At 41.7% G+C, this 21,622-nt stretch overlaps 1 protein-coding gene across 2 annotated transcripts in view; it reads left to right on the forward strand.

Moving 5' to 3' along the window:
- PHACTR1 (phosphatase and actin regulator 1) overlaps positions 1-21,622 on the forward strand; it is a 301,039-nt gene that overhangs the window by 206,906 nt on the left and 72,511 nt on the right. For both annotated transcript variants that reach the window (XM_056330031.1, XM_056330030.1), the window contains exon 3: positions 16,972-17,052. In XM_056330031.1, coding sequence (XP_056186006.1) covers positions 16,972-17,052 — 81 coding nt within the window. The remainder of the gene's footprint in view (positions 1-16,971; positions 17,053-21,622) is intronic.

Genomic DNA, 21,622 nt, shown 5'->3' on the forward strand with positions numbered 1-21,622 from the left:
GTTTAGCCCTTGGCTTTTTCTCAGCATTCAAAACACTAATATGTCACCTGAATGCCAGGGGATAAAAAAACTTTTTTTGATTTTCTACTTTTCCCTATTTATTTATTTTTTTAACTTTTCATTCTGCGTTGTTTTATTTCTTGGCTTCACGGAGAATCATATATTTCTGTGGCGGGTGTCAGTTTGTATAGTTATTATTATACATGGTATTACACATAGTTATTATTATGTCAGATACCACAAAGCTGTCTGGAAATGCTGCCCATATTCACGGGCATGTCTGGACTGCTTGGCTGAGCTAGTACCTTTGAAGCTTAGCAACACTATGGCATTGACATCTCATTTATTTTCAGCCAGTACCTATTAAATAAAAACAAAACAGGAAAAAATATGACAACAACTTGCTGCTGTTCAGCAAATAAATCCCATCCCAAAGCCAAGAGAGATTCCTTAAAAATCTGATGCTCTTGAGCTTTTCTTAGTTTCTTGACGTATTTCTTAAGGACTGCAATTATATCTGAAGGGGATTGAGGAACAGAAAAAATAGTTTACTTAGTGGAGGGAGCTGTGCTTACAGATCCCTGGACTTTCAAAGCTTCCATAGCTGTCACTGGGAGAGGCACTGGAAGAAATGTACCAGGACTCAGACCCAAGTTCACAGTAAGTTCCCGTTAATCCACATGTTTTACAATATAGGCAGGTATATTCTGTTCAACAAAACCAAGTTTTCCAGAACCTTGTTGGTCTGAAAGCTTTCCCTGATGGATTCATAACTCCCTCATCAAATGGTTCATTCCATTTGATGTTAATTCCATTCACTGTTAAAATAGCAGCTTAAATCTCATACTCATGAACTGGGCTTAAACCTGGTTTAATTAAAATTTGCAAAGACTGAGATTAAATCTATTTTCATTTCTAAACATTATGCATATTCTGCCCTAAAGATTATCAGCTTGGCCTTTTTATAAAACGGAGTGCCACCAGATTGTCACTGCTGTGTTCAACAGGGCTGCTGAAAGGACAAGTGATGAATGGTATGATGCCTTCAGGATGCGTATGACGTGCTGCAGCATCACTGCAGTGCCAGGGAAGTCTCAAACACGAAAAGAAAACATAACTTCAGCCGATTTCAGTTGGGGTGAAGGGGGGTGCTTTTGTTTGTAAACAAAGAAACATAAGGCTGGCAGTGGGGCTTTTGAGGCTTTTACCCTTTCAGTGCAAAAGCAGCAGAACCTGTCGGGTGTCGTAATGTAGACAACAGCAATTAGTGGTATCAGCACGATCCATTACTTTTAATTCTTGTTAAATAGAAATCAGGGACTGATACAGACTGGAAAGTAGCTGAAGGGTGTCTGGGTCCAGCTTTGCTGAAAGCAAAGGGCCATCTCTGGAGGTACTGTAGGTTTCCCAGCCAACTTTTAAATATCACAAGGGTTAGAGATGGAGATTGTGGGTGGGAAAGCAGTTCCAGTGCTTGACTACACTTAGTGTGAGGACTTATTTTGCTTGTATCTGATCAGAATTTCCCCTTGCTGCACCTTGTTTGCTGCCTCTTGTCCTTCCTCTGCGCAGCTCCAGGAAGAAGCTGGCTCTGCCTCTGCTATACCCATGCATTATAAATATATATATATATGTATATATATAGAGAGAGATAGATATCTGTAGCAACAGACAGCTGTCATACTCTTCCTCAGCCTTTGCTTCTCAAGGCTGAGTAGACCCAGCTCCCTCGGGCCCGTCTTACACATCATGTTTAGCCATTGTGGTGGGTCACTGCCAGACTTGCTCCCATTAGTGCCTTTCCTGTGCCAGGGAGCTGCAAACTGGACACAGCACTGGACTAGTATTTCTCTATTGATATGTAACAGTAGGAAGGCTATAAATTTTAATGGAATTGGAGGTATGAAATTCTCGGTAAAACTTGATCATTTCTCAATGTTATTAGAGCATCCCTCAGGGCTGTATCAATGTGTGACGCTGCAGGATGCAGCTGTGCATCATGCAGAAGTGAAAGATAAGCACTGCACGTCCTGCCCAGCTTTTAGGAGCAGGTGGGAGATGTGCAGTCTCTGACCACCACAGAGAAGACAATTTCCAAACCAGATATATTTTCATTTTGATATATATTTGTTTAATTGCCTGCTAAGCAAAGCCCTTTAATACGAACAAACAGATCAGTTTAAAAGCAAGAAGGTTCACATCAGATTAGCTTAATTATCAGGCTGCCGCATCAGCAACAGTGGCTTGGAAAAGTGCAACAGATGGGTAAGGGAGCAGGTGGGAGTACTGGGGGGTTTGCCTTGTGCAGCGGCTGATGCGAGCTGTGCTCTGAACGTCGGGGTGGGTCAGAGGGGGGGTGCACTAGTCCGTCTTCGCACAAATGAGATCTTTCCATTCCGGTATCTGAACTCAGAAGGCTTGTTGATACTAAAAATACTCAGTATCTGGCTGTACAATCAGCATAAATCCACCGATACTCTGAGGCTCTACCATCCATAGGTCACTCCACCTAAATTATCTTTATCATCTTAATAAGGTGACAGGATACTTGTTTGGTGCTTAAAACCCAAATAATGGAATGGAAATCTTGGGAATATAATTCTGATACCAGTCACTCAGCTATGCTCAGAGAGGGGAAAAATTCTTGTTTTACAAACAGCTGCTTCTCAGTTTACCTTAATGCTTCTCACTTTCTCTTAATGCTTCTCACTTTCCCTTCACGTTTCAGAATGCAGCCATTTAGCTCTGAACAGCAATATATAAGAGAGTATTTTGCTCGGTATTTAGCTCGGTCAAGCTTTAAAAAGTTTGTTTCTTCATAAAAGCATAATTTGGGGAATTGTTGTGGTGTGGGTTTTTGCAGGCCAATTGCCTGATGCTGCTGAGGCAGAAAAGGCACAGATTTGGGAACGCTGTCAGTCTGGAGGTGCGCACGGTGGCTGTGTGAAGGCAGCATCGTTACACACAACATACACACAACATACAACCGCGACGCAGCTCTCACTGCACGGTTGAGGTGCAGATGGGAGTGCCAGCCAGCCCTCCAGCAAAACACAACATAATGCCAAAGAGTCCTGTTGTAAAGTACTGCATCAAGAATTTTATTTTTGTCTACTATGCTCTTCCACCCTGCGAGAGATTCATTAGTCTCCAGTGCAAGATGCGGTTTGATTCCTGCCTTTTTAAAGAACGATGTCAAAGGGATAATTCTAGCCACTTTTCATGCAGATACTTGAACACCTGTTTCTCCTTCATTTATCTGCCAAAGAATATTTGTTCAGGATAACACCTACTGATTTTATGTACTACTGTGATGGGTTTTTTCCCTCATAGTAATAAAGGTGAATACCATAGGTGGCTTTTCTATAGGCCTTAAGCAAAATTATATGTAACAAAATCATGAGATGGGTGGGTTGCATGGTAATTTTGCTTTAACATTAAGCTAAATTTAAGATGCTATTGCATGTAACTGTCGTGTTTCTTCACAGTGTATTCATTTGAAATGTACACCATCCCCATATTCTGTAAGCCTGCTCTTTATTATGGCAAATTCAAATCTTTTGTAGTTAACTAGTTTCAAGGAACCTTGCAATATTTGCAGATTATCAATGTCATCTTTTCCTGCTCTTTATTCCTCATTTGCAATTATAATAATCCATGATATTTCAGCCATCTCCACAGCAACTAATTATAATGGCAGAAATAGACTGACATCTATTGCTATTATGCAACAGAAGTAAGTGAACTTTCACAAAAATAAATCATTCAAATCTTACTGATGTAAAAAAAGACCAGGTTAAAGTTGGTACAGAAGAATATTTAGGTAGAGTTAATCATTAAATGGTATTATTTCTTCACTTAGATCTGAATTTTGAAGCTACTTCATGAATAATTTAATTAATGTATTTTTAACAACATAATGGCGTTTTGATAATCTTCAGAAAAATATTTCAAGGTAATGACAACTTTCATCAAAGTTGTAATAGTCCATGGAGCGGTGATTTTCAGCTGCTCTGTGGTTATTTTTGTGAAGCATTAGTCAAAATCCACAGAACAGCTCAACTTTATACTCCTTGCTAAATAACCATCTACAGTCAGGTCCTCAGCTGACACGGGGCAGAAATTCAGATTTCAGGTTCACATTCCATTGGCACTTCATGTACTGCACTGTCAGAAACCAATCAATAGCAATTAAGATTTGTCCAGCGTGAAATACAGCACACACTCTTGTACTTCCTAGATCTGAAAGAAAAAGAAAAAAAAAAAAAAAAAAAAGCAAAAATAAATGCTTAGCTTCCTCTGAGATGAACGAAGCCCATGTTGGAAAAGGGTTCTAAGCCTGGATGCCCTGCCAGCTAGTGAGCTGCTTTTGCAACCAGTGCTACACAGGCCATGAAACCTGAACCCATTTTTGTAATTTTAGATGCTAATATGTTGAACTCTGTATTACTTAACAGTTCTGATTTAATCACACAAGAAAAATCCCCTGACATGCATGGTAAGGAGATAAAATTCAAGTTCCTTTCAAAGGCAAATTAGATCATTTGCACATTTCCCGGCAATTAGATAATTGAATACAGTGTATAGTTTTGTGTGTTGGGATCCAGGGTGTTTTCTCCTGGTTCATTAAACACATCCTTTAAAGGAAAATACACTCAAGGTCGGACAAAGTAAATCAAACTGAAGTCCGTGCAGCCAGGCATCTTTCTTGCAGTCAACAGTTACACTTACTGACAACATATGCAAGGAGCAGGGTAAGTATGTATTTTTTGTCCCCCCACATAACAAATCAGATTGCTGTACTCAGAAATTCACACACCAAAAGCTGTATCCAAATTAAGGAGCCATATGTGGATGTATCTTCCTTTGCTTTGGGTCATTTGAACCCAGTTACACCTTTAGCCCTAAAGGATATTGAGTTAATTCCACCATCAAAAAAGACATTGTAGACAAAAGCACCTTTTTTTTTTTTTTTCCAGATGCATCCCGATCATGTTCTTGGGTCCTTTTTATTTCTTGCATTTTATAAATGAGTGAATTCACAGTGTCACAGACCTCTGTTGTATTCCCCACCGGTTGCCTGTTTCGCAGGGTGAAGGCTTCTGTTTCGCAGCCTGCTGTCATGGTGCTTGCTGCACCTGGTCCCGAAGGTGGCCGAGGCAGTTTCCCCTCATCTCTGGGTCTGGAACAGCACGAGGGCTGTGGGGATGCTTTGGAGGGCTATGCCAGGCCAAGGGAGCCCTGTCTGGTGCAGCTCCCACCAGAGGGTTTGTAGAATGTGTCTACTGATGCTTTGTGCCTTCGTTTTCTTTCAAGGGAACGATTTGGTTCGTGCAGAGCACAGCCTAGGTGACAGTTACCATGTATTTTTGTGAATATCAGGGGACCAGGACCCTGGTATAAAAGAAGAGATGACCAAAAAAATCCGATTTCACTATCACTGTTTATTCCTGTACAAGATACCTCATCCCCTTAATAATTTTTCTTCTGTTTTTCTGTCCCTTTTTTAGTTCTGCTGTATCTTTTTGGAAATGGATAACCAGACTTGCCTTAGCTGTAGACCAGTACCCTAGTGCATAGGTGCTGTATTTATTTCCTAGTAATTCCTAATTTCTGTTTCCTTTTTTACTGCCCCAAGCATTAAGACGATGTTTTCAGAGAATTCTCTGCAGAGTTTCTGAGTGCTGTCTTCGGAGTGGGGATGACTAATTTAGCTGTTACGAAGTGTGTATAGTTAGAACTGCCTTTTCCCAAATGGCTTTTTTTGCTCTTATCAATGTTGAATTTTGTCACTCATCATTTTGTATCATAAGAACTTTTGTGGCTTTTTGCAGTCTGCCTTAGTTTTGACTGCAAGCAGCAAATCTCGTCGCCTCCCGATTGCCAGCCTTCCTGGAATGTGTCTTGGTGAAGAGAGCAGGTCATAGCGCATCCCTCTTGTTTTATATACCAGGCATCCTTCCTTGCTTTCTGCATGTTATTAACCCACTAGAAGATGCTTGCTCTTATGTCATGCAATTTTAATGCTTTCAATGACCTGAACATAGGGGTTATCTCACAGGCAGGCTCGTTGCCTGGTGCACAGCACCAATTCGCACACGGCGTTGAGTATTTCTATTCCTTTAGTTTGTGCAAAGTAGGGAGCCAGGCATTTCTGGGTTACCACCTAGCTCCCTGACTGCCAAAACTTTACACTGTTTACATAGTTTAGCATACAAATACATTACCCTTCATGGGTTACGAGTTACCTAATTCCTTCATTACTTAGTATTCGGTTTCCTATTTGTCAAATAATTCTCCTGCTTCTCAGTGTAATTAGTTGCATGCTCAGGCTCCATTTCTTTTGGGATCTGAGGGATTTCTTGAGTCAGTCGGTGGTTGCAATCTCCCCCTGCCAGCATTACCTTGCCCCTAGTTTTTGCCAAGCTCATTCCTCATGGTGAACTTCCAGTCAGCTCATCTGTCTTGTGGGGTTGCTTCCTTTTGAAGTTACTCTTTTGGACAAAGGATCTATCGGTGCTCAGCGAAGCGCTTAGCAGGATGTGCAAAAACATTTATATCTTGAATTAACTATAACAACTCATTTGTTTCAATTGTCTTAAAGTCAAGCTTCTAGCAATACATTTGATGTTATTAATCATTCCCTTAGTCATTTGATGTCATAGGGGTTTTGGAACCCTGAAGGCACTAACATGCAACAGAGCATCTTCATTCATTGGCTTCTATGAACCTCCCACCTCAAACCCAGGACGATTCTTCTCCCATCTCCCTTCTGCTCTAGGTGTCCTGTTTCTGGCTCCATGCTTTGTAGCTGTTCCTAGACTGGTGGTATGGAAACCAGGCTTACTGGTCTGTAATTCCCAGGTGACTTTTGGACTCAAAAATAGCACGTTCTATTTGCCACCTCCCACTTTCCTATCTTATCTAGGTTACATGCCATGCTTCCTAGTTAGGTTTTGATTTCCTGAGGAACTCTGGGAAGAAAGCTGCCTGGTCTTGGCAGGTTACTACTCTTCATTTTATTGATTTCTTTTAAAAGCTCTCCCAAGTGGTGCTTCACTTAGAAAGACTTCCACAGCTCCTTGTAAAGAAGATTTCACTCTGCGATTCTGCTGAAGCTCTTTAGAATTAGCACTGCTGTGAAAAATATTTGGCTTGTTTACCATGATCTTTGTCCTTCTGGACCATTGTCTATAACCTTACATCATCTATGAATTTACCAGTTTTCTGTTTGCTTTTCTACACATTCAACAGATAAACTTTATTAAGGTCTGGGCAGTAAGGACACTTACACTGGAATACTGAGATACCACTTCCATTATACCTTTATTTTTACACAATATTATCTACATTTATAATATGATTATGCCATAAGAAATGTCTAGGCTGTTATCATATCTCCTTCATATCACTGTCCTTCCTACCTATTATTTTCCAAATTTGCTTCTTGTATCGGTACTTCAGTTCAAAACTGTTATTGTCTAATTGATATCTTCTACTCCGTCTCCCCATCCCAGGCAAGCATCATAACCATGTTTCTCCACACAGAAGATGCACTAAGGTAACATAAAATACTAAGTGCACTATCACCTTATTTTCTCTGATAATTTCAGCACTTGCTGGAGAGGAGCATAAAACTATTTTGTCATTGGTAGATTTTGTAAAAAATTATCTCCTATTGAAATAATGGAATAATTCATACTATGAGGCAGGATGGTGCACGCCAGATTCTCATGAAGCTATTCTACTACATTCATGTTACTGTAATTGAAATCCCAGTCTCTTCTTTTCCCACCCCACCCCCCCCCCGTTGATTCCAGAGGTCTGCCATGCATAGTGGAAATTTTCCCTCCATCTGGGAAAGCTATCTTTTCAGTCAGGAAAAAAAAAAAAAAAAAGGGGCAAAAATTCAGACCAAGACTGTAAATGTATAAAACATACTGAAATTGCACGTGTGGCTTGACTGTAGCTCGAACAATTATCAGCTTCCACACCCGAAAGTAGACTGCACTATTTTGGGTGCTGAGACAAGGGTGTTAAAGACACTTCGGGGTTTTTTCAACATTCAGTCTATTTTCTACCAACCAGCTAGCACCATTGCACACGCTGGAGATATCATCCAAAGGTAATTGCTGGATGATGTGACAGCTGCAATTCAGGAATCTTCTTATTCTGGAGGAAGTGGCTGTTGCTTTGTGATTCAGCCATTTCTATAATCAAATATTAAATGAGTGGTTTCCTGTTTGGCTCCTAATAGAGGTCTGTGTTGAAGGGTTGCTGCCAGTTCATTCCAATAACAAATGCATTTTTAATTTGTCTGTGATTAGCTGAGATTTTCTGAGTGTACAAAAGTAGCGATGGTTTTCGAGAAGCATTTGAAATCTTAATAGCTTCTCTCTCAAATAGGTGCTAAGCCAAATTCCGGTTTAAAGTAGGTATTTCTTAGCTGCAAGCTCTGCTTTGTAACATTTATTTTAAATAGGTGTACATGCAGACGCAGATGCACGATTATCCATCTGCTTTGTGTGTCTGTTTGGGAGGCTGCTGTGTACTAATTACTCCAATACAAGTGGAAGAACTGTTTCCTAAACTGTAATTTACTACAACAGCTTTTGGGTAATGTGCAGCTATTTTTTAAGTTACCCCAAATCCCTATCTGGTAAAACAGAAGCATCCAGCTGATCAAGCTTTCGTCAGTGTAGCCAAAATAAGATTGATTAGGGAGTAAAGCACTGGCTTTACACATCTGTCTGTCTGTGGGTAGGAGGCAATACCTGTTCGTAGAGTTACAGCTGTAAGGTACACTCGGGCTGTAAAACAAACCATACAGCCCTTGGCTGTCGCTACAAAGAGCTGTGCTGCTCAGCTGGCTGTGGACAGCTCGCTCGTCTATCAGCAAGGTGGTCCTCCAGCTGGCAAACAAGGGCACCAAATACTGGTGAGCAGTTTGGTTCTCATCTCCTGCTGGTCTGTCCAAGCGTTCCTCCTCCCTGCTTAGCATCAGCCTGCCGCTGGTTTGGTTTTATCCTGAAATTTTTTCCCCTTTTTTTGTCCCAGGAAAACTGACTCCTTCACCCTCTAAAAGTTACACTGGAGAATCCAGTTTCCTGACATCTGCTAGTCTTGTTTCTGTAAACTGTGCTCTGTATTTTGCCATCTGGGTATGTTGTCTGATGAGGAGCAAATCCAAAAGCAGCAGCTTGCGTCGTTATTTATATCCCATGTGTAAACTCTGTTCTGGAGAGAATTATCTAGAGAGTCACAGGAGTCGTTATCTTATTCTGGCGATGCCCACCATGCAGATCCTTTGGGTTTTGCTTCGAGGAAGGTCCCTTGAGCTATTATGCAGCAGAATATTGCAAATAGACATTTCTGCCATTACAGATGACACCGCAGATCCCAGCTGCAGTATTGTCTGTCTGGGTAGCATCTTCTCAGGGTAAGGGAAATACACTGCAGATAGCTCACCCGGGTCTTCGCTAATTTGCTTTTAGCGTCGTCGGTTGTTGTACGTACAGAAAGCTGAGACTGCAAGGTGCCTGGAGCAAGTTGAGTCACTTGTAAAAAGCAACTGTTCTTTGGGATGTTCAGCTGCTGCTGCTGTTCCTACACCTTTCTTTCAGATTGCATCGCTCATCTTGTCTGGTTGCAAAGGCTTGATCTGTAGAACCCGTATTCTTGCTGTTTCTTTGACGCTGTAACGTCTGTATGTTGTAACGCAGAAGCATGTAGGAGAAACCATTATTTCAACTGCTAGTGTTCAATGTAAGAACATGAATGGATCTCCCTATCAGGAGGATTGTGTCAGCTGCCTTCTGCTGGCACTGAGGACATAGCTTCCTTGCAGTAAGAACTGTGGTGGTAATAGCTATGCTCAATTTATCTTTAAACTACTTTAGAGTGCTGGTAGCAGTATGGACTTCAGCATGGGCTGTTCTAGCCTGCCAGGTTTCTTACTTAGATGAAAGCCTTCAAATAAGTCAGTACCACCCCCTCATTCCTGGTTTTGATGCCTAAATTATATAGACCAAGAATGCCCAGGGTATGGCTTTCTTTGCTGCAATCATGCTGTAATTACAGAGCAGGTGTACTCTTAAGATATGTTATGTTACCTTGTTGCAAATTTCTTTAATTAAGGTACAGAATCTCATTTTTCATTAAGTTGTGGAAAGCAATACCTGTCAGTGGCTCAGCTTTCCAGTTCTTAACCTGGCATTACCTTGGAATTCATGAAATTGCTGTGCGGCAGTTCAGAGGGGAGTACAGGGGGAATGTATTTTCTTCATTTTTTTCAATATTCTGGTCAGCTTTCTGAATTTCTCCCTAGCCTGCTGTGCAATACTTCTCAAATCTGACAAGAAAAGCAATTATGTAGAAAGGAGATGAAAATGTGAGTCTTTCCAAAATCCTGTTGATAGCCTATCACAGTTCATTGACACAGTGGGGTTCATTTTGCTGTTTATTAGCTGGGCAGTTGAGAGTGGTAACATTTTTTTTAAGGGTGTCTACAGTCTTGTTTTCTTTTCACTTCCATTTTCTTAGTTTGGTTTTTTTTTTTTCAGACACATGCCTTTTTTTGTATTTGTCAAGATTTCTTGGTTTATCTCCTGTTTTCATGTATTCATCTTCTGCCAGGCTTGCTCTGCTTGGCCTGTGAAATCCACTATGCTGGGTTCCTTTGGATCTAGCTTAAATTTTGGTTCTTTCCCTAGGAATGCAACTTCTTTGATTTTTTTTTCAGCCCTTCAATAAGAAAAAATTACAGTCCATCTGCTCTTGAATTAAATTCTGGATTTTTTTAGTTTGGTTCCTTCTGTTAATTATGGTAGAGTTGTTCAGATTTAATTTCTCTGCCTTTCCTTGTGTTTGCTGAATTCTTGGTTATATGCTGTGTTTCTGAGTTGTGGTACTGTGTTGTGATCTCCTTTACTTAATGTGGTTTGCAGTATTTTGATTAGCTACTGCAATTCTATGTTTACAGATTTGACTTTGCATCCGTTTTCCTCCCTAGTCTGTCCTCTGGCTGTTTACATGTAGTAATGATCAGTATCAATCTAGAGTTTTCTTAAGGCCAATTTCAGCTTCTTCCACAGTCTTACTCTCTTTTTACAATCAGTAAAGAAGAGAGAATTCCATTTTTATCTGTAGTTACCAGGTGTGGCAACCATTATACTTCCTAAACACCTCTGACTAGTAACTAGAGATTTTAGGTTTGATCCTGCGTTCTCAGAGAAATGTGTAGATTTTTACTGTGCAATTTCAAAGGCTTGCCTGTGCAAATGAAGATTTACGGTGCTGCTAGTCCAGTGCTTCTCACTGGAGATAGACAGGTGCCTTGAGTTGATCTGACGTTGAGTAGAAGCAAGATGCCCTACTATCATCTTCTCTGTATTTTAAGTAGTCATAATCTAAAATAAATCCAGTTGTACTTGCAAGACTGGAAATAAAATTTTTATTCTTTTTTTATTATTATTATGGCCTCTTTTTCCTTTTATTTTTCTTAATTATAGATTAACAAATTTTATGTCTTGAAGGATCATTGCCTGGCCTAGCTCGTTGGCCACTGGCTGAAGAACAGTTGCTGTTAATGCTTTGCTACTGATCTAGCAGGTGATGAGCCATGTTGTTTCATCTTGTCTGTACCTCACCTTTCCACCTCTGTAACCATAATGATTATACTGGTTTGCTTCTAGAGTGTTCTGAGTCACTCCTCCAGTGCGGCATCAATGCCAGGTTTTATTCCTGTTTTGTTAGTTGGTCTTGTAGCACATGCCACAGAAGTTTTCCAAATGATTCACGTACTGAAAGGGATTTATTTGATCAACTATTGTAGCAGTGCCTGATTCAGAAAGGTATCTGTAATATTATTTTTTTTAAAGCAAGCTTAACTTTTAATACACACACATCTTTCCCCCACTGATGTTCACTTATTTTGTAATGTCATAGAATGGGATGCCAGGCTGCGGTCAGAAGAAGAAATGTCATGGGGGAGATCACAGGTGAAAAAGGGGCTCCTCATCCTTCCTGGGCAGTAGTCTGTCCCCGTCAGATTCTGTAGATGGGACTGTTACAGGAGTAACCTCCAGGCGGAGGTTAGAGAGAGCCAAAACTTGGGTAAGCAACTTTAAACCTCAAAGATTCAGAAGCCTGTTGGAATATTTTTTTCTTGCCTCAGGCTTCAAGAGACTTACGAGTGTTTGAAGCCAAGCAAAACCATATTTAGCACTGAGCAAAGCAAAACAGTTATTTCAACCAAGCTAGGTTTTGGCGTTGGTCAAACCCCAAGCTCACAGCAGCAATGCTGGGTGTCACGCCACAGCTATTGAAACAATCCCAAAATTAATGGAGCTCTGTGTGGGCTGGCACATCTATATTTTCCTCAGTTCCATCTCAGACTTTAATGTACAGCAGCATTTGTTTTCTTCAAACTATCCTCTTCAATCAATTTTCATTTCAGGAGTGGATTCAGCCCTAATTTATGCATCTTTATCTCAGCTACTCCCCCTTAGCCTCCTTTACAGTCATTAAAGACTAACAGGCACTTCCAAGGGGCAGTTCAGCCTGGTTTAGATGCTTACATTGGGCTGAGGTCAGTCATGCCTGGGGCTTGCTCTTAATATATAAGGAGGCCAACTCAGAGGCAGAAACCCACACTGTAAAAAGTTCTATCATTCCTGCTCCGTTTGCTTATCAAGAAAATCTACGCAGTTGGATGAATTTCAAGATTATGTGCTTTGATACACAATCCGTCACATCTGAAAACCTCTCCTTCCTTACAAGTCTAAAGGAAATATTGACGGTTGTTTATCTTAACACTGTGCAAAGCAATTGGTTTATTTGTTTCTACTTACTCCATCCTGGATTATTAGCAAAGCAAATTTCTGCCTATTGAATCCAAATATAATAGATGCACCAGAAAGCTTCTGCTCTAAGCTTCATTCCTGTAATGACTTTTGCTTCCTAAAATCATCATGAAAATTACAGTGGCCTTTGAAAGGAAGAATTCATGCAAATCAACCCCCAGTGCTTTTTAAGGTGGAGACAAAGAGCACCCTCAGAAAAAAAGCGAGGTTAAAGGTTCAGCTGGCTGGCACAGGACCAGGGTTTAGTTTCAGTCGTCAGATGAGAAGAAAGGGCAGGACTTGTTTATTTAGTCCACCCCTTGGTTTAAGCCGCAACGTGACAAGTTATGGCAAGGAGGCCGGTTTGTTCTCTCATGGGTGCAGGTTGGAAGAGTTGGTCTTGGAGGGATGGATGGAAGGGACAGAAAGGTTACTTGTCCTGACTACATGAACGCCTCTTTGGCTGGTTAATGGAGCAGCAGAAGAGCTTGGCACAGAGGCAGCGGTGGGCTTCACCTTCTTAGCTGGAGGAGCAGCCCACAGTTGCTGCCATCACGGAGCGCAACGGCTTATTAAAGGAATAAAGATAAAACTGTGCTTCATTTCCAGAATGGAGGGGCAGGAACTCCTCCTGACCCTGTCAAGGTTTTACTGATCTTAATGGGTCTACCACAGAGAAAAGCTCTGGTTGAACAGCGGAGGGGTGCTTCTCCTGAGGGACGAGTTCAAAAACACCAGCTCGGAAACATTAATAAAAGCATTTCCCACTGTTTCTTCATCAGAGCTTAAAAGAAACCGCCTACTGCAGAGCACACTGGCAAAATCTGTATGCTTCACCATAAAATACATATACACTCATTTCTATAAACTTAGTAACTGAGAGGTTCTTAGAGAGTAGATGAATTTGTGAAGATAACCAGTTTCTGGCACAAGCAGACCCCATAAAGAGGGCCTGATGCTTATTTCTGTTCTCCTGGAAGATTGTACAAAAGAAAAAAAACAGGTTAATCACCAAAAAAATTGCCAATAGAGTAATACATCTTTTGTTAAATATTAATTATATTTACTTTTTTCCCCCATCACAGAATTTACAAGATTCTCATGAATCAAGGATTAATTCAGAGGGGTTTATTTATCCTCTGCTGTGAATGGATCCCTTCTCACTCAAGAGTGAATGAATTTATTCTGTATCAGCTCTCCGCTTGAAAAGCAAATCCCTCGTAAAAGAACTGGCAATCTTTGCCAGAGAAATCCAGACCAAGTAAAATATTTCATTGTTCAGGCTGTTAGATCTTAATGAGTTCTGCGTCTAAGCGCTTCTGATTTTTTGTCCATCTGATCCAGCAGTAGCACAGCAGTTTATGCTCTTAAATGTGCAAGACTTGTTTGGGAGGAGGATTTGTATTAAAGGCAGGCAGCGTGTTCCATAGTTTTATTATAGCATCTGTTATTATCATTCACGGCTGCTCTTAGCCCAGCATGCCTTTCCTCTAAATATCTTATTAATTAAACTGGCTTAGTGGGAAAATAATTAATACTTTAAGTCCTGTACCTACTTAGAAAGGATTTAGAAACTGAAAAAATTGGTTTCGTCTGAGCTTCAAACTGGAGGCTTGTGGGGGTTTTTTTGATTATTGAGCGGAAGCAGATTACAACTAAAGGGGAGTATCTGAAAAGCCTATGTGTATACAGCCTTCCAAATATATACATGTATTCTATCTTTGAAATTCTGTTAAGACTGCAAAGATAGTCTGACTATATAGAGATATTAAAAATATTTTTATATATATGTAAATATATAAAAATAGACTCTGAGAAGTCTTGGTCAATACTTGAGTGTCTTCAGGGTGCTCCTGCACTCCTTCAAAATGTCCTGCTAACCCTGTTTAGTACTTGATCCCCCAGAAGCCTTTACCCCAACCCACAAAATTACTGTGTTCTTTACCACTGCTTTAACAACGTGGTGGGACTCCTCTCCGTGCAGTAGCAGCGCTGCTGCCTTGCATGGCCAGCTGTTGGCTAGGCAGGAGCGTGGGACGGTGAACCCAGGGGGGTGCCAGTGCATTTGTATGTGGATCTGTTACTAGCTGTTTCTGGTAAAGGACAGAAATAGCAGTATTTGCCCGTGTCTTTGTGAGCAGCACTGCGGTCTTGATGCAGAAACTGCTGCTTTGCTGCTGTTGCACCCAGCTTGATTTCCCAGTGACAAACAGGCTCGGACAGACTGGGCACCGTTCCCTGCTTGCGCTAATGGGAAATTACACTTTCTCAGACCTGTTGTAAAAGGTGTTGGGTGCTGCCAAATTGCTCTTTAAAGTCAGTGAAGGTTTTAACAATTCCTGGGGTGAGCAAAAGCTCAGAAGGTAGCTGTAGCTTGTTTTGGCTTTTTTTTTGGAGGGGCTGAGAGCAGCTATTTTTAAGGAGCAAGGGGAAAAAGCTTTACATGCCATACCAGAACGCAGCCCTTCAGCGCAGGGAGAAGCAGCATGGGGAGCAGTCTGCAACGTGCCTCCAGGGTCTCGTCGTCGGGTATTTCTTTCCAAAAGCATATTAGAGACTTAGGAATCAAAGTTTCATTGAAAGCCAGTGAGATGCCTAAAGCACTTCTTCAAACAGGGCTAAGGCACTCTGGAAAATGCTGTAGCTGTTAACAGCCTCCAAAATAAAACTGTACCATGCGGCTGGCTAATGGGTATGTGGTCTTGTGCCTCAGCAAGGGGACCTGCCATTAATTCGGACCGATGCTGGAGTTCAGAGGGTGTGTTCAGGGGACACCAGGGGGTTTATTAGCCACTGACTGTACTCACTGGCCACCTTTGTCCTGAAGAATACACGTTCAAAGCCGATTTTAAAAATAGACGAACCTAAATTTATTCTGTGAAAAAGAGTGAAGCAGAGCTGGCCTTGTTCATACTAAGCTGGAAATATCTGACAGCAAATAAGTCGCCATGAGTGCGGTGTGTCAGTATAAGCCTAGCTAATTCACCAAGTAGATATGCCCCAGCAGGAACAGCCAGCAGTGCCAGGAAAGGTTATACCCTCCTGTTTGCAGGGATGGAGAGAGGGGTACGAAGCCTCTTTTGCTTTAAATATGCCTCGGGCAGACTGGAGATGCTACGTCCCAGTTCATTTGTGTGTGCGTGCATCTGTGCTGGGTCTGAGAGGGGAGCATATGGCAGAGGCGATGCACCTTGGCCGTCCCTCTCTTTTGGCAGGCGCAGGCTTGTTTCTCCAGAGCGTGCACAGTCACAGCCGCTCCTGCACATCGCTTCTCGCGCCCCTTGCTTGCTGGCTTTCAGCTCTTTGCCTGAATGTGTGTCCTTTGTGGTGGTTTGGTTAATTGGACGTTGGTTTAATTAATGCTGAACTAAACAAACATGAAATTTCTAGCTGTCATTTTGCCACCCCAGTGACTGCTGTCTCCAAGCAGCCAATACAGGACTTGGGCTGTTCAGACCTGGTGTACGTTGCGGTGGCTCTTATGGAGTTTCCCTCATTTACACCTTTTGGGGGGGAAACACTCATTCAAGGAAGAGAAAACTCCAGTAAACTGTTGTGGGGTTTGGGGATTTTTTTTTTGTATGGGTTTTTTTGGGTTGTTGGTTTGGTTTTTTTTCACTGTCCAGAATGCCTTGGTCTGCTTTCCCTGGAATTAGTGGCAAAAAAGCCTTGGTTTCAGCTGGAATTAGTGGCAAAAAAGCCTTGGCTTCAGGACAGCAGAGGTGCTAGCCTTCTTCCATGGCATGGGGACAGTCCACAGCCACCTCTTTCATTTGTGTGATCCTTCATGTTGCCTCCTTTCTTACCTTTCCCTCTCTGGCTTCTGCAGTAATTGCCTTTTTCTCCCTTTCCTGTCTCTAATTCTCCACAGAAATGTTTGGGTCGTGTCAAAATTAAGCAACAGGAGTGCTGACATGCCCTCGCATTGGTCACTCTACAGCCATTTCTGTAACCATCAGCAGGCAGATTCTCTGGGCTGCCAGTAGCATTTATTTTGAGACGCTAATTTGCCACTGACTTGAAGAAGAGAAAAAATGTTTCTTTAAAATACTTTAAAAGGCGTACAGCCTTTTAAAACAATCATTTCCCTTCTTTCCTATTTATATTGACCCTTCTCTTTTGCTTACAGCTTTGGAAAGAAAAATATCAATGAGGCAAAGCAGAGAGGAGCTTATAAAACGAGGAGTACTGAAAGAAATTTTTGATAAAGGTAAGTGTTCTTCTTTTCACAACATTAAATTGACATCCTGTATAGTTTTACGGCCAGATACTACATTATTGTAACACAATCCTGAATCGCAGAATAAGGTCTCCAAGCATCTCTTTCGATTTCACCATGGGCTGGCCCTCTCCGTTGGATGCGTGTGATAGTTACCTAGCAAATAAAACAGAAAACGAATCAGAAATGCAAAGCAGTAGAAATATAAATCACAGCAATGGGCAGCAGTCACTCACTGTAAACCAGCAAGGCATCCGGACTGCGGGGCAGGGGGAGTGGGTCCGTGCACACACGCGTTATCGTTGTCTGGTTGAGTCATTCTGGGATTAAGTGTTGTGGAAAAGGGAAACATTTACAGGTTTTGGATCCTGACAAGCACAGAACAGTGTACATTCCCTTGAAACAGCACAGAAGACATAATAATAATAAATCCTTGTTCAGGATAATTAATTTGTTGACTTGGTAATGTATTATTTATGCAAAATGCTATTGTTTTACAAACACCATTGTTATACGCTGGTAATGCAACACATATTTGACAACTATTATGTATGTGTCAATCTTTAACCGCAGCCTTTATTTGTTTTGCTGCTTTCTTTGTCAATAACTAAGGCAATGAATTCAGCAAATTATATAAAGACATGCCAAAGTTACCTCTTAATTTTAATAGAACTTACACATATTGCTTTAAAGCTTCATTAATTCAAATTCTAAAAGTCTTTAACAATGCCAGTACAAAACCTGTTAGAAGTCAATAGAAGTTATAAACTTCCACAGGTATTAGAAGTACTTCATAAAGGATGGACCATTTAAATTTACTACCTACTTCTTTAGCTTATTGGGAATTTAAAAATTTGCTAACCCAAACTGTTTGTTTCTTTAAATGAAAAATAAAAAATAAAACCAAAACAAACCAAAACATTGCAAAATTGAAGAATTATGCTGCTTGTCATTAAATGTTACAGGTTTTACCTGTTATGTATTTTAGAAGCTTCTAATTCTTTAGATCTAACACCTGTGCTCTCACTATGACCTGCTGGCTTGAAAGTCATCTTAGATGCAGCTTCAGGGTAGAAACAGCTCCTGGCAAAAGGTTTGTCCTTCTCACTGCTTTGGGTTGTCCACGTGTTGGAGTGTGACTGAGAGGAGATGTGCTGCCACGAAGCAGGCATCCCTGCAGCCAGCGGGGCATGGTCCAGGCTGTCACACCACTTGTGTGACAGCCTGGAAGAGGCCAGGGCATAGGTCCCTGTTCTGTGCCCTGGCCAGCTCAGAAGTCAGCCTTCAGTCACACCTCTGTTGGGGCTGCGACCTCCTTCATCCCTGCCTGGCATCCCACACATAGCTGCTTCCTGACCCACCCCTACATACACCTAAAGGCATCCTCATTTTCTGTGCAGCCTGACCCTGCCTTCCATATGGAAACTCAGAGAGAATCCCCCCTGCTTCGCTACCCAAGCACTACAGCTTTCTTCGTTCATCAAATAATGCTGTAGTTTGTAATCTTCTATGTCATCTTCAGAAGCACGTGCTAAGCTGTCTGGAGGTCCTTGTCTGAAAAAAAGAAATTAATTCCTCTACATAGTCATTTTTCACTTTTATGTATCAGAAAAAGCTGGTATAAAACATATGCTGCATCTTCCTATTTCCAGTGCAAAATACAGACATTGGACTTTTTCACTGTCAGGTGCCACTAAAAGGGAAACTACAGTGCAAAACAGCTGGACTCCTTATTCAGTATCCTACATATCCAGCTGGCTGCCAACCAGGAAGCTAAGACTTGGTAGCCCTCCTTGAAAGAAAGAGGTAGGGCAGAGAAGAAAATAGTAATACACAAGAAAAGTAGCAGCAATCGAGTAACTTTGATGATACAAGGATATGAGTAAGGCAAGATGTGTACAGCAAAAGCAGTATTTCCTTCAGTGGTCTAATAATCTGAGAGTAATTCTAATAAAGGATATTATATCCCACTAAGAACCTTAAGTGGAAGTAACATTTTTCTTGTAATTCCTGTTAGGTAATCTCTAAATCCTTCAAGAAAACACAGCAGACTTTAGCACTTCATAGCAGAAGGTTTTATTTGATGATGGTCTCACCTTCCATGCCAGAGGCATCTTGCACAGGCAATAGGTGAAGCCATAACATTAAATCTCTTTGTCACCCTTTCCTAAGAGGTGGGCAAAGCAGGCAGAATTAGCCTGTAGTAATTTTGCCCTTTTCTTTAAAAAAGTCCATACAGATCAAAGGAAACTTAGTATGGACAGACTGACCCAAGCACAAAAATTCTGGAGCGTGTGCATTCTAAGCAGTGTGCTTAGTATTGATTTTGTCGTATCTTCTATGTTGAAGAAAACCAGAATTAGCTGGTTGGTTTGCCTGCTGTTTAAAATGAGACACAGACCTGTTTCCTTCAGGATTTGCTGGCTTTCAGAGGACTTTGTGTCATCCAGCAGGTTAAAGTTAGCCAAGTGCAGTAAGTCACAGTGTTCACACATGGGAGAGTCACTGCAGCCCAGCTGCTATATTTGGGAAACAAGACATGCTTTTATCACTCCAGTGACTGCCACGCTTCAGCTGGTCAAGTGAAACCACTCCAGACTGAACTGCAGGGAGCTCTTTCCTTGGCAAAGGCCCCACTTACGACCAAATCAGTTTCTGTCATCTTCCATTTCCAAGGTTCTGTGACTTGAGTCTTCTGAAAATGGAGGCAAAGGTGATAATTTTTCCAAATATTGTGTACTTTCAGAAAAATCTTAAGTTGAAGTATCTAATAAGGCATCTGTTGTTCTAATAGTTTGTGGGCAGGCGGTGCTGAGCAGTTAAAAACAAGGCTTCCACCTGCAACACAGAAGATACCACAGCATTTAGATGAACTCACCTTTTTGCTATACCGTTGCTCCTATGCGTAGATAAACAGGTTTGATTTTCTCATGGAGCTGGAACCTTCCCAAAAACATCTGCCTTTAGAATTGCCCACTATTCCATGGTGTCGGTCAAAGAATTAAATCTACTTTTAGTCTTTTGATAGCTCTTCTTTTATCTGAACGTAGATGAGATTGCCTGTAGTGAGAAATTTCTGAATGTGTACTGATCGCTTGCTCCCGAGGCACTGGTAAAATGGTTCTTCAAGGAAGCATGGGCAGTATTCATCTTTTAGATTTCTGTATTTTTCTACTCTACCTAATCAAAATGATGGTTTTACGCCTAAATTTCAGGTTACTTAAATGCTGACACAATTTGGACGTGTTGCACTTAGGTGCTACAGCAGGTTTTGTGGCAGTATGTGTGCGTAAGTTTGAAGAAGTTGCTTTGGGAATGCAGCAAGGAGAAAGGCATGGCAGCCACCAGAGAGCCAGCTGTGCTTCTGTGAAATCAGATGTTGAAAAGTTTTGACCTCCTCCAGAAGCAGGGAGGACTTCCATACGTCAGCCTGTCTCCAGCTCCATGGGATCCCACAAAACTGGGGGTCTGCTTAGAGACTGAAGGCAAGGAGGATCCCAGCCACTGTGCTAAGGTAGCCACCGAGGCTGGGAAACAGCCCCAGGGACAGGCCTTGGCCACATGCCAGGTTTCTGTCCCCTAGCCCATAGGGGCCACAGCAGAGAAGGACATGATTTTTTCTCTGCCCTTCCTGGCCTTTGCCATCAAGGATGCTTTGCCTGGACAGTCTTACTTGAGAGTAGGCAAGTACTCAAGGAGACTTGAGCGGAAGTGGAACATGACCCAGGATTTTGAACTCTCCTTGTCATTTTGACTTCTGTAGCCAGTTGTCTGTGGGAGGAGTGCGTGAGCATGGCACTCTGCAGATACGCGAGTTCCCTGTCCAAAGTATTTGGAGTGAAAAGCCACAGGGAGAGTAGGCAGAACTCCCATAAAGAGCAACAAAGGGAATGGTCGGTGTGGTGCACTGCAGGCTGCTCCACGACAGGTGATGTTTTAAGACGTACCTGAAAGTGGAAATGGCAGGTGAGTTCAGGAATACACACCATGCTTAGGGGCCACATGTTTTGAGCTTATAGCTATGTATTTCTGGGCCTTTGCCCCGTGCTGTTATTTTCACATGCTAAGGTGAATCAAAGTGTCTGGGTAGAGTCCACTGCATCAGAGGGTTTCCTCTGAGGTCCGTTTTTTTCAGTGACTTCAGGTGTGCAAAACCTCCTGAGTACCAGAAGAGCAGCCTTCGCGTGCTCGCATCACTGCAGGGGTCAGGCTACCCTCCCTGGTCCCCTCCAGACTCACACTACCAAAGCTCCTGCGTTCAGGAGAAGTCATTCTCCGCTAAGTAGCAGCAGGCTCTGTGAAAACACAGCAAAGGATTTAGCAAATGTGAGAGCAAAAGATTACATATGTTATCACTGTGCAAAATTAACTTTAAATTTATAACCGGTTCCTGTAAGTGTAATAATTGCATTACCAGGATTCCTTTCATTTGTATGTCAGCTAACCAGAATAGCTTTTAGTACTTGGAAAATATTAAGTAATTTGCCTTTTATATCTGGTTGTCAAGCATGTCTCTGATCCAGGATTAATTCACACTAAGATATTCTTTATTCTCCAAACT

This window comes from Falco biarmicus, chromosome 3 (genome assembly GCF_023638135.1).
Source record: "Falco biarmicus isolate bFalBia1 chromosome 3, bFalBia1.pri, whole genome shotgun sequence".
Taxonomy (NCBI): domain Eukaryota; kingdom Metazoa; phylum Chordata; class Aves; order Falconiformes; family Falconidae; genus Falco; species Falco biarmicus.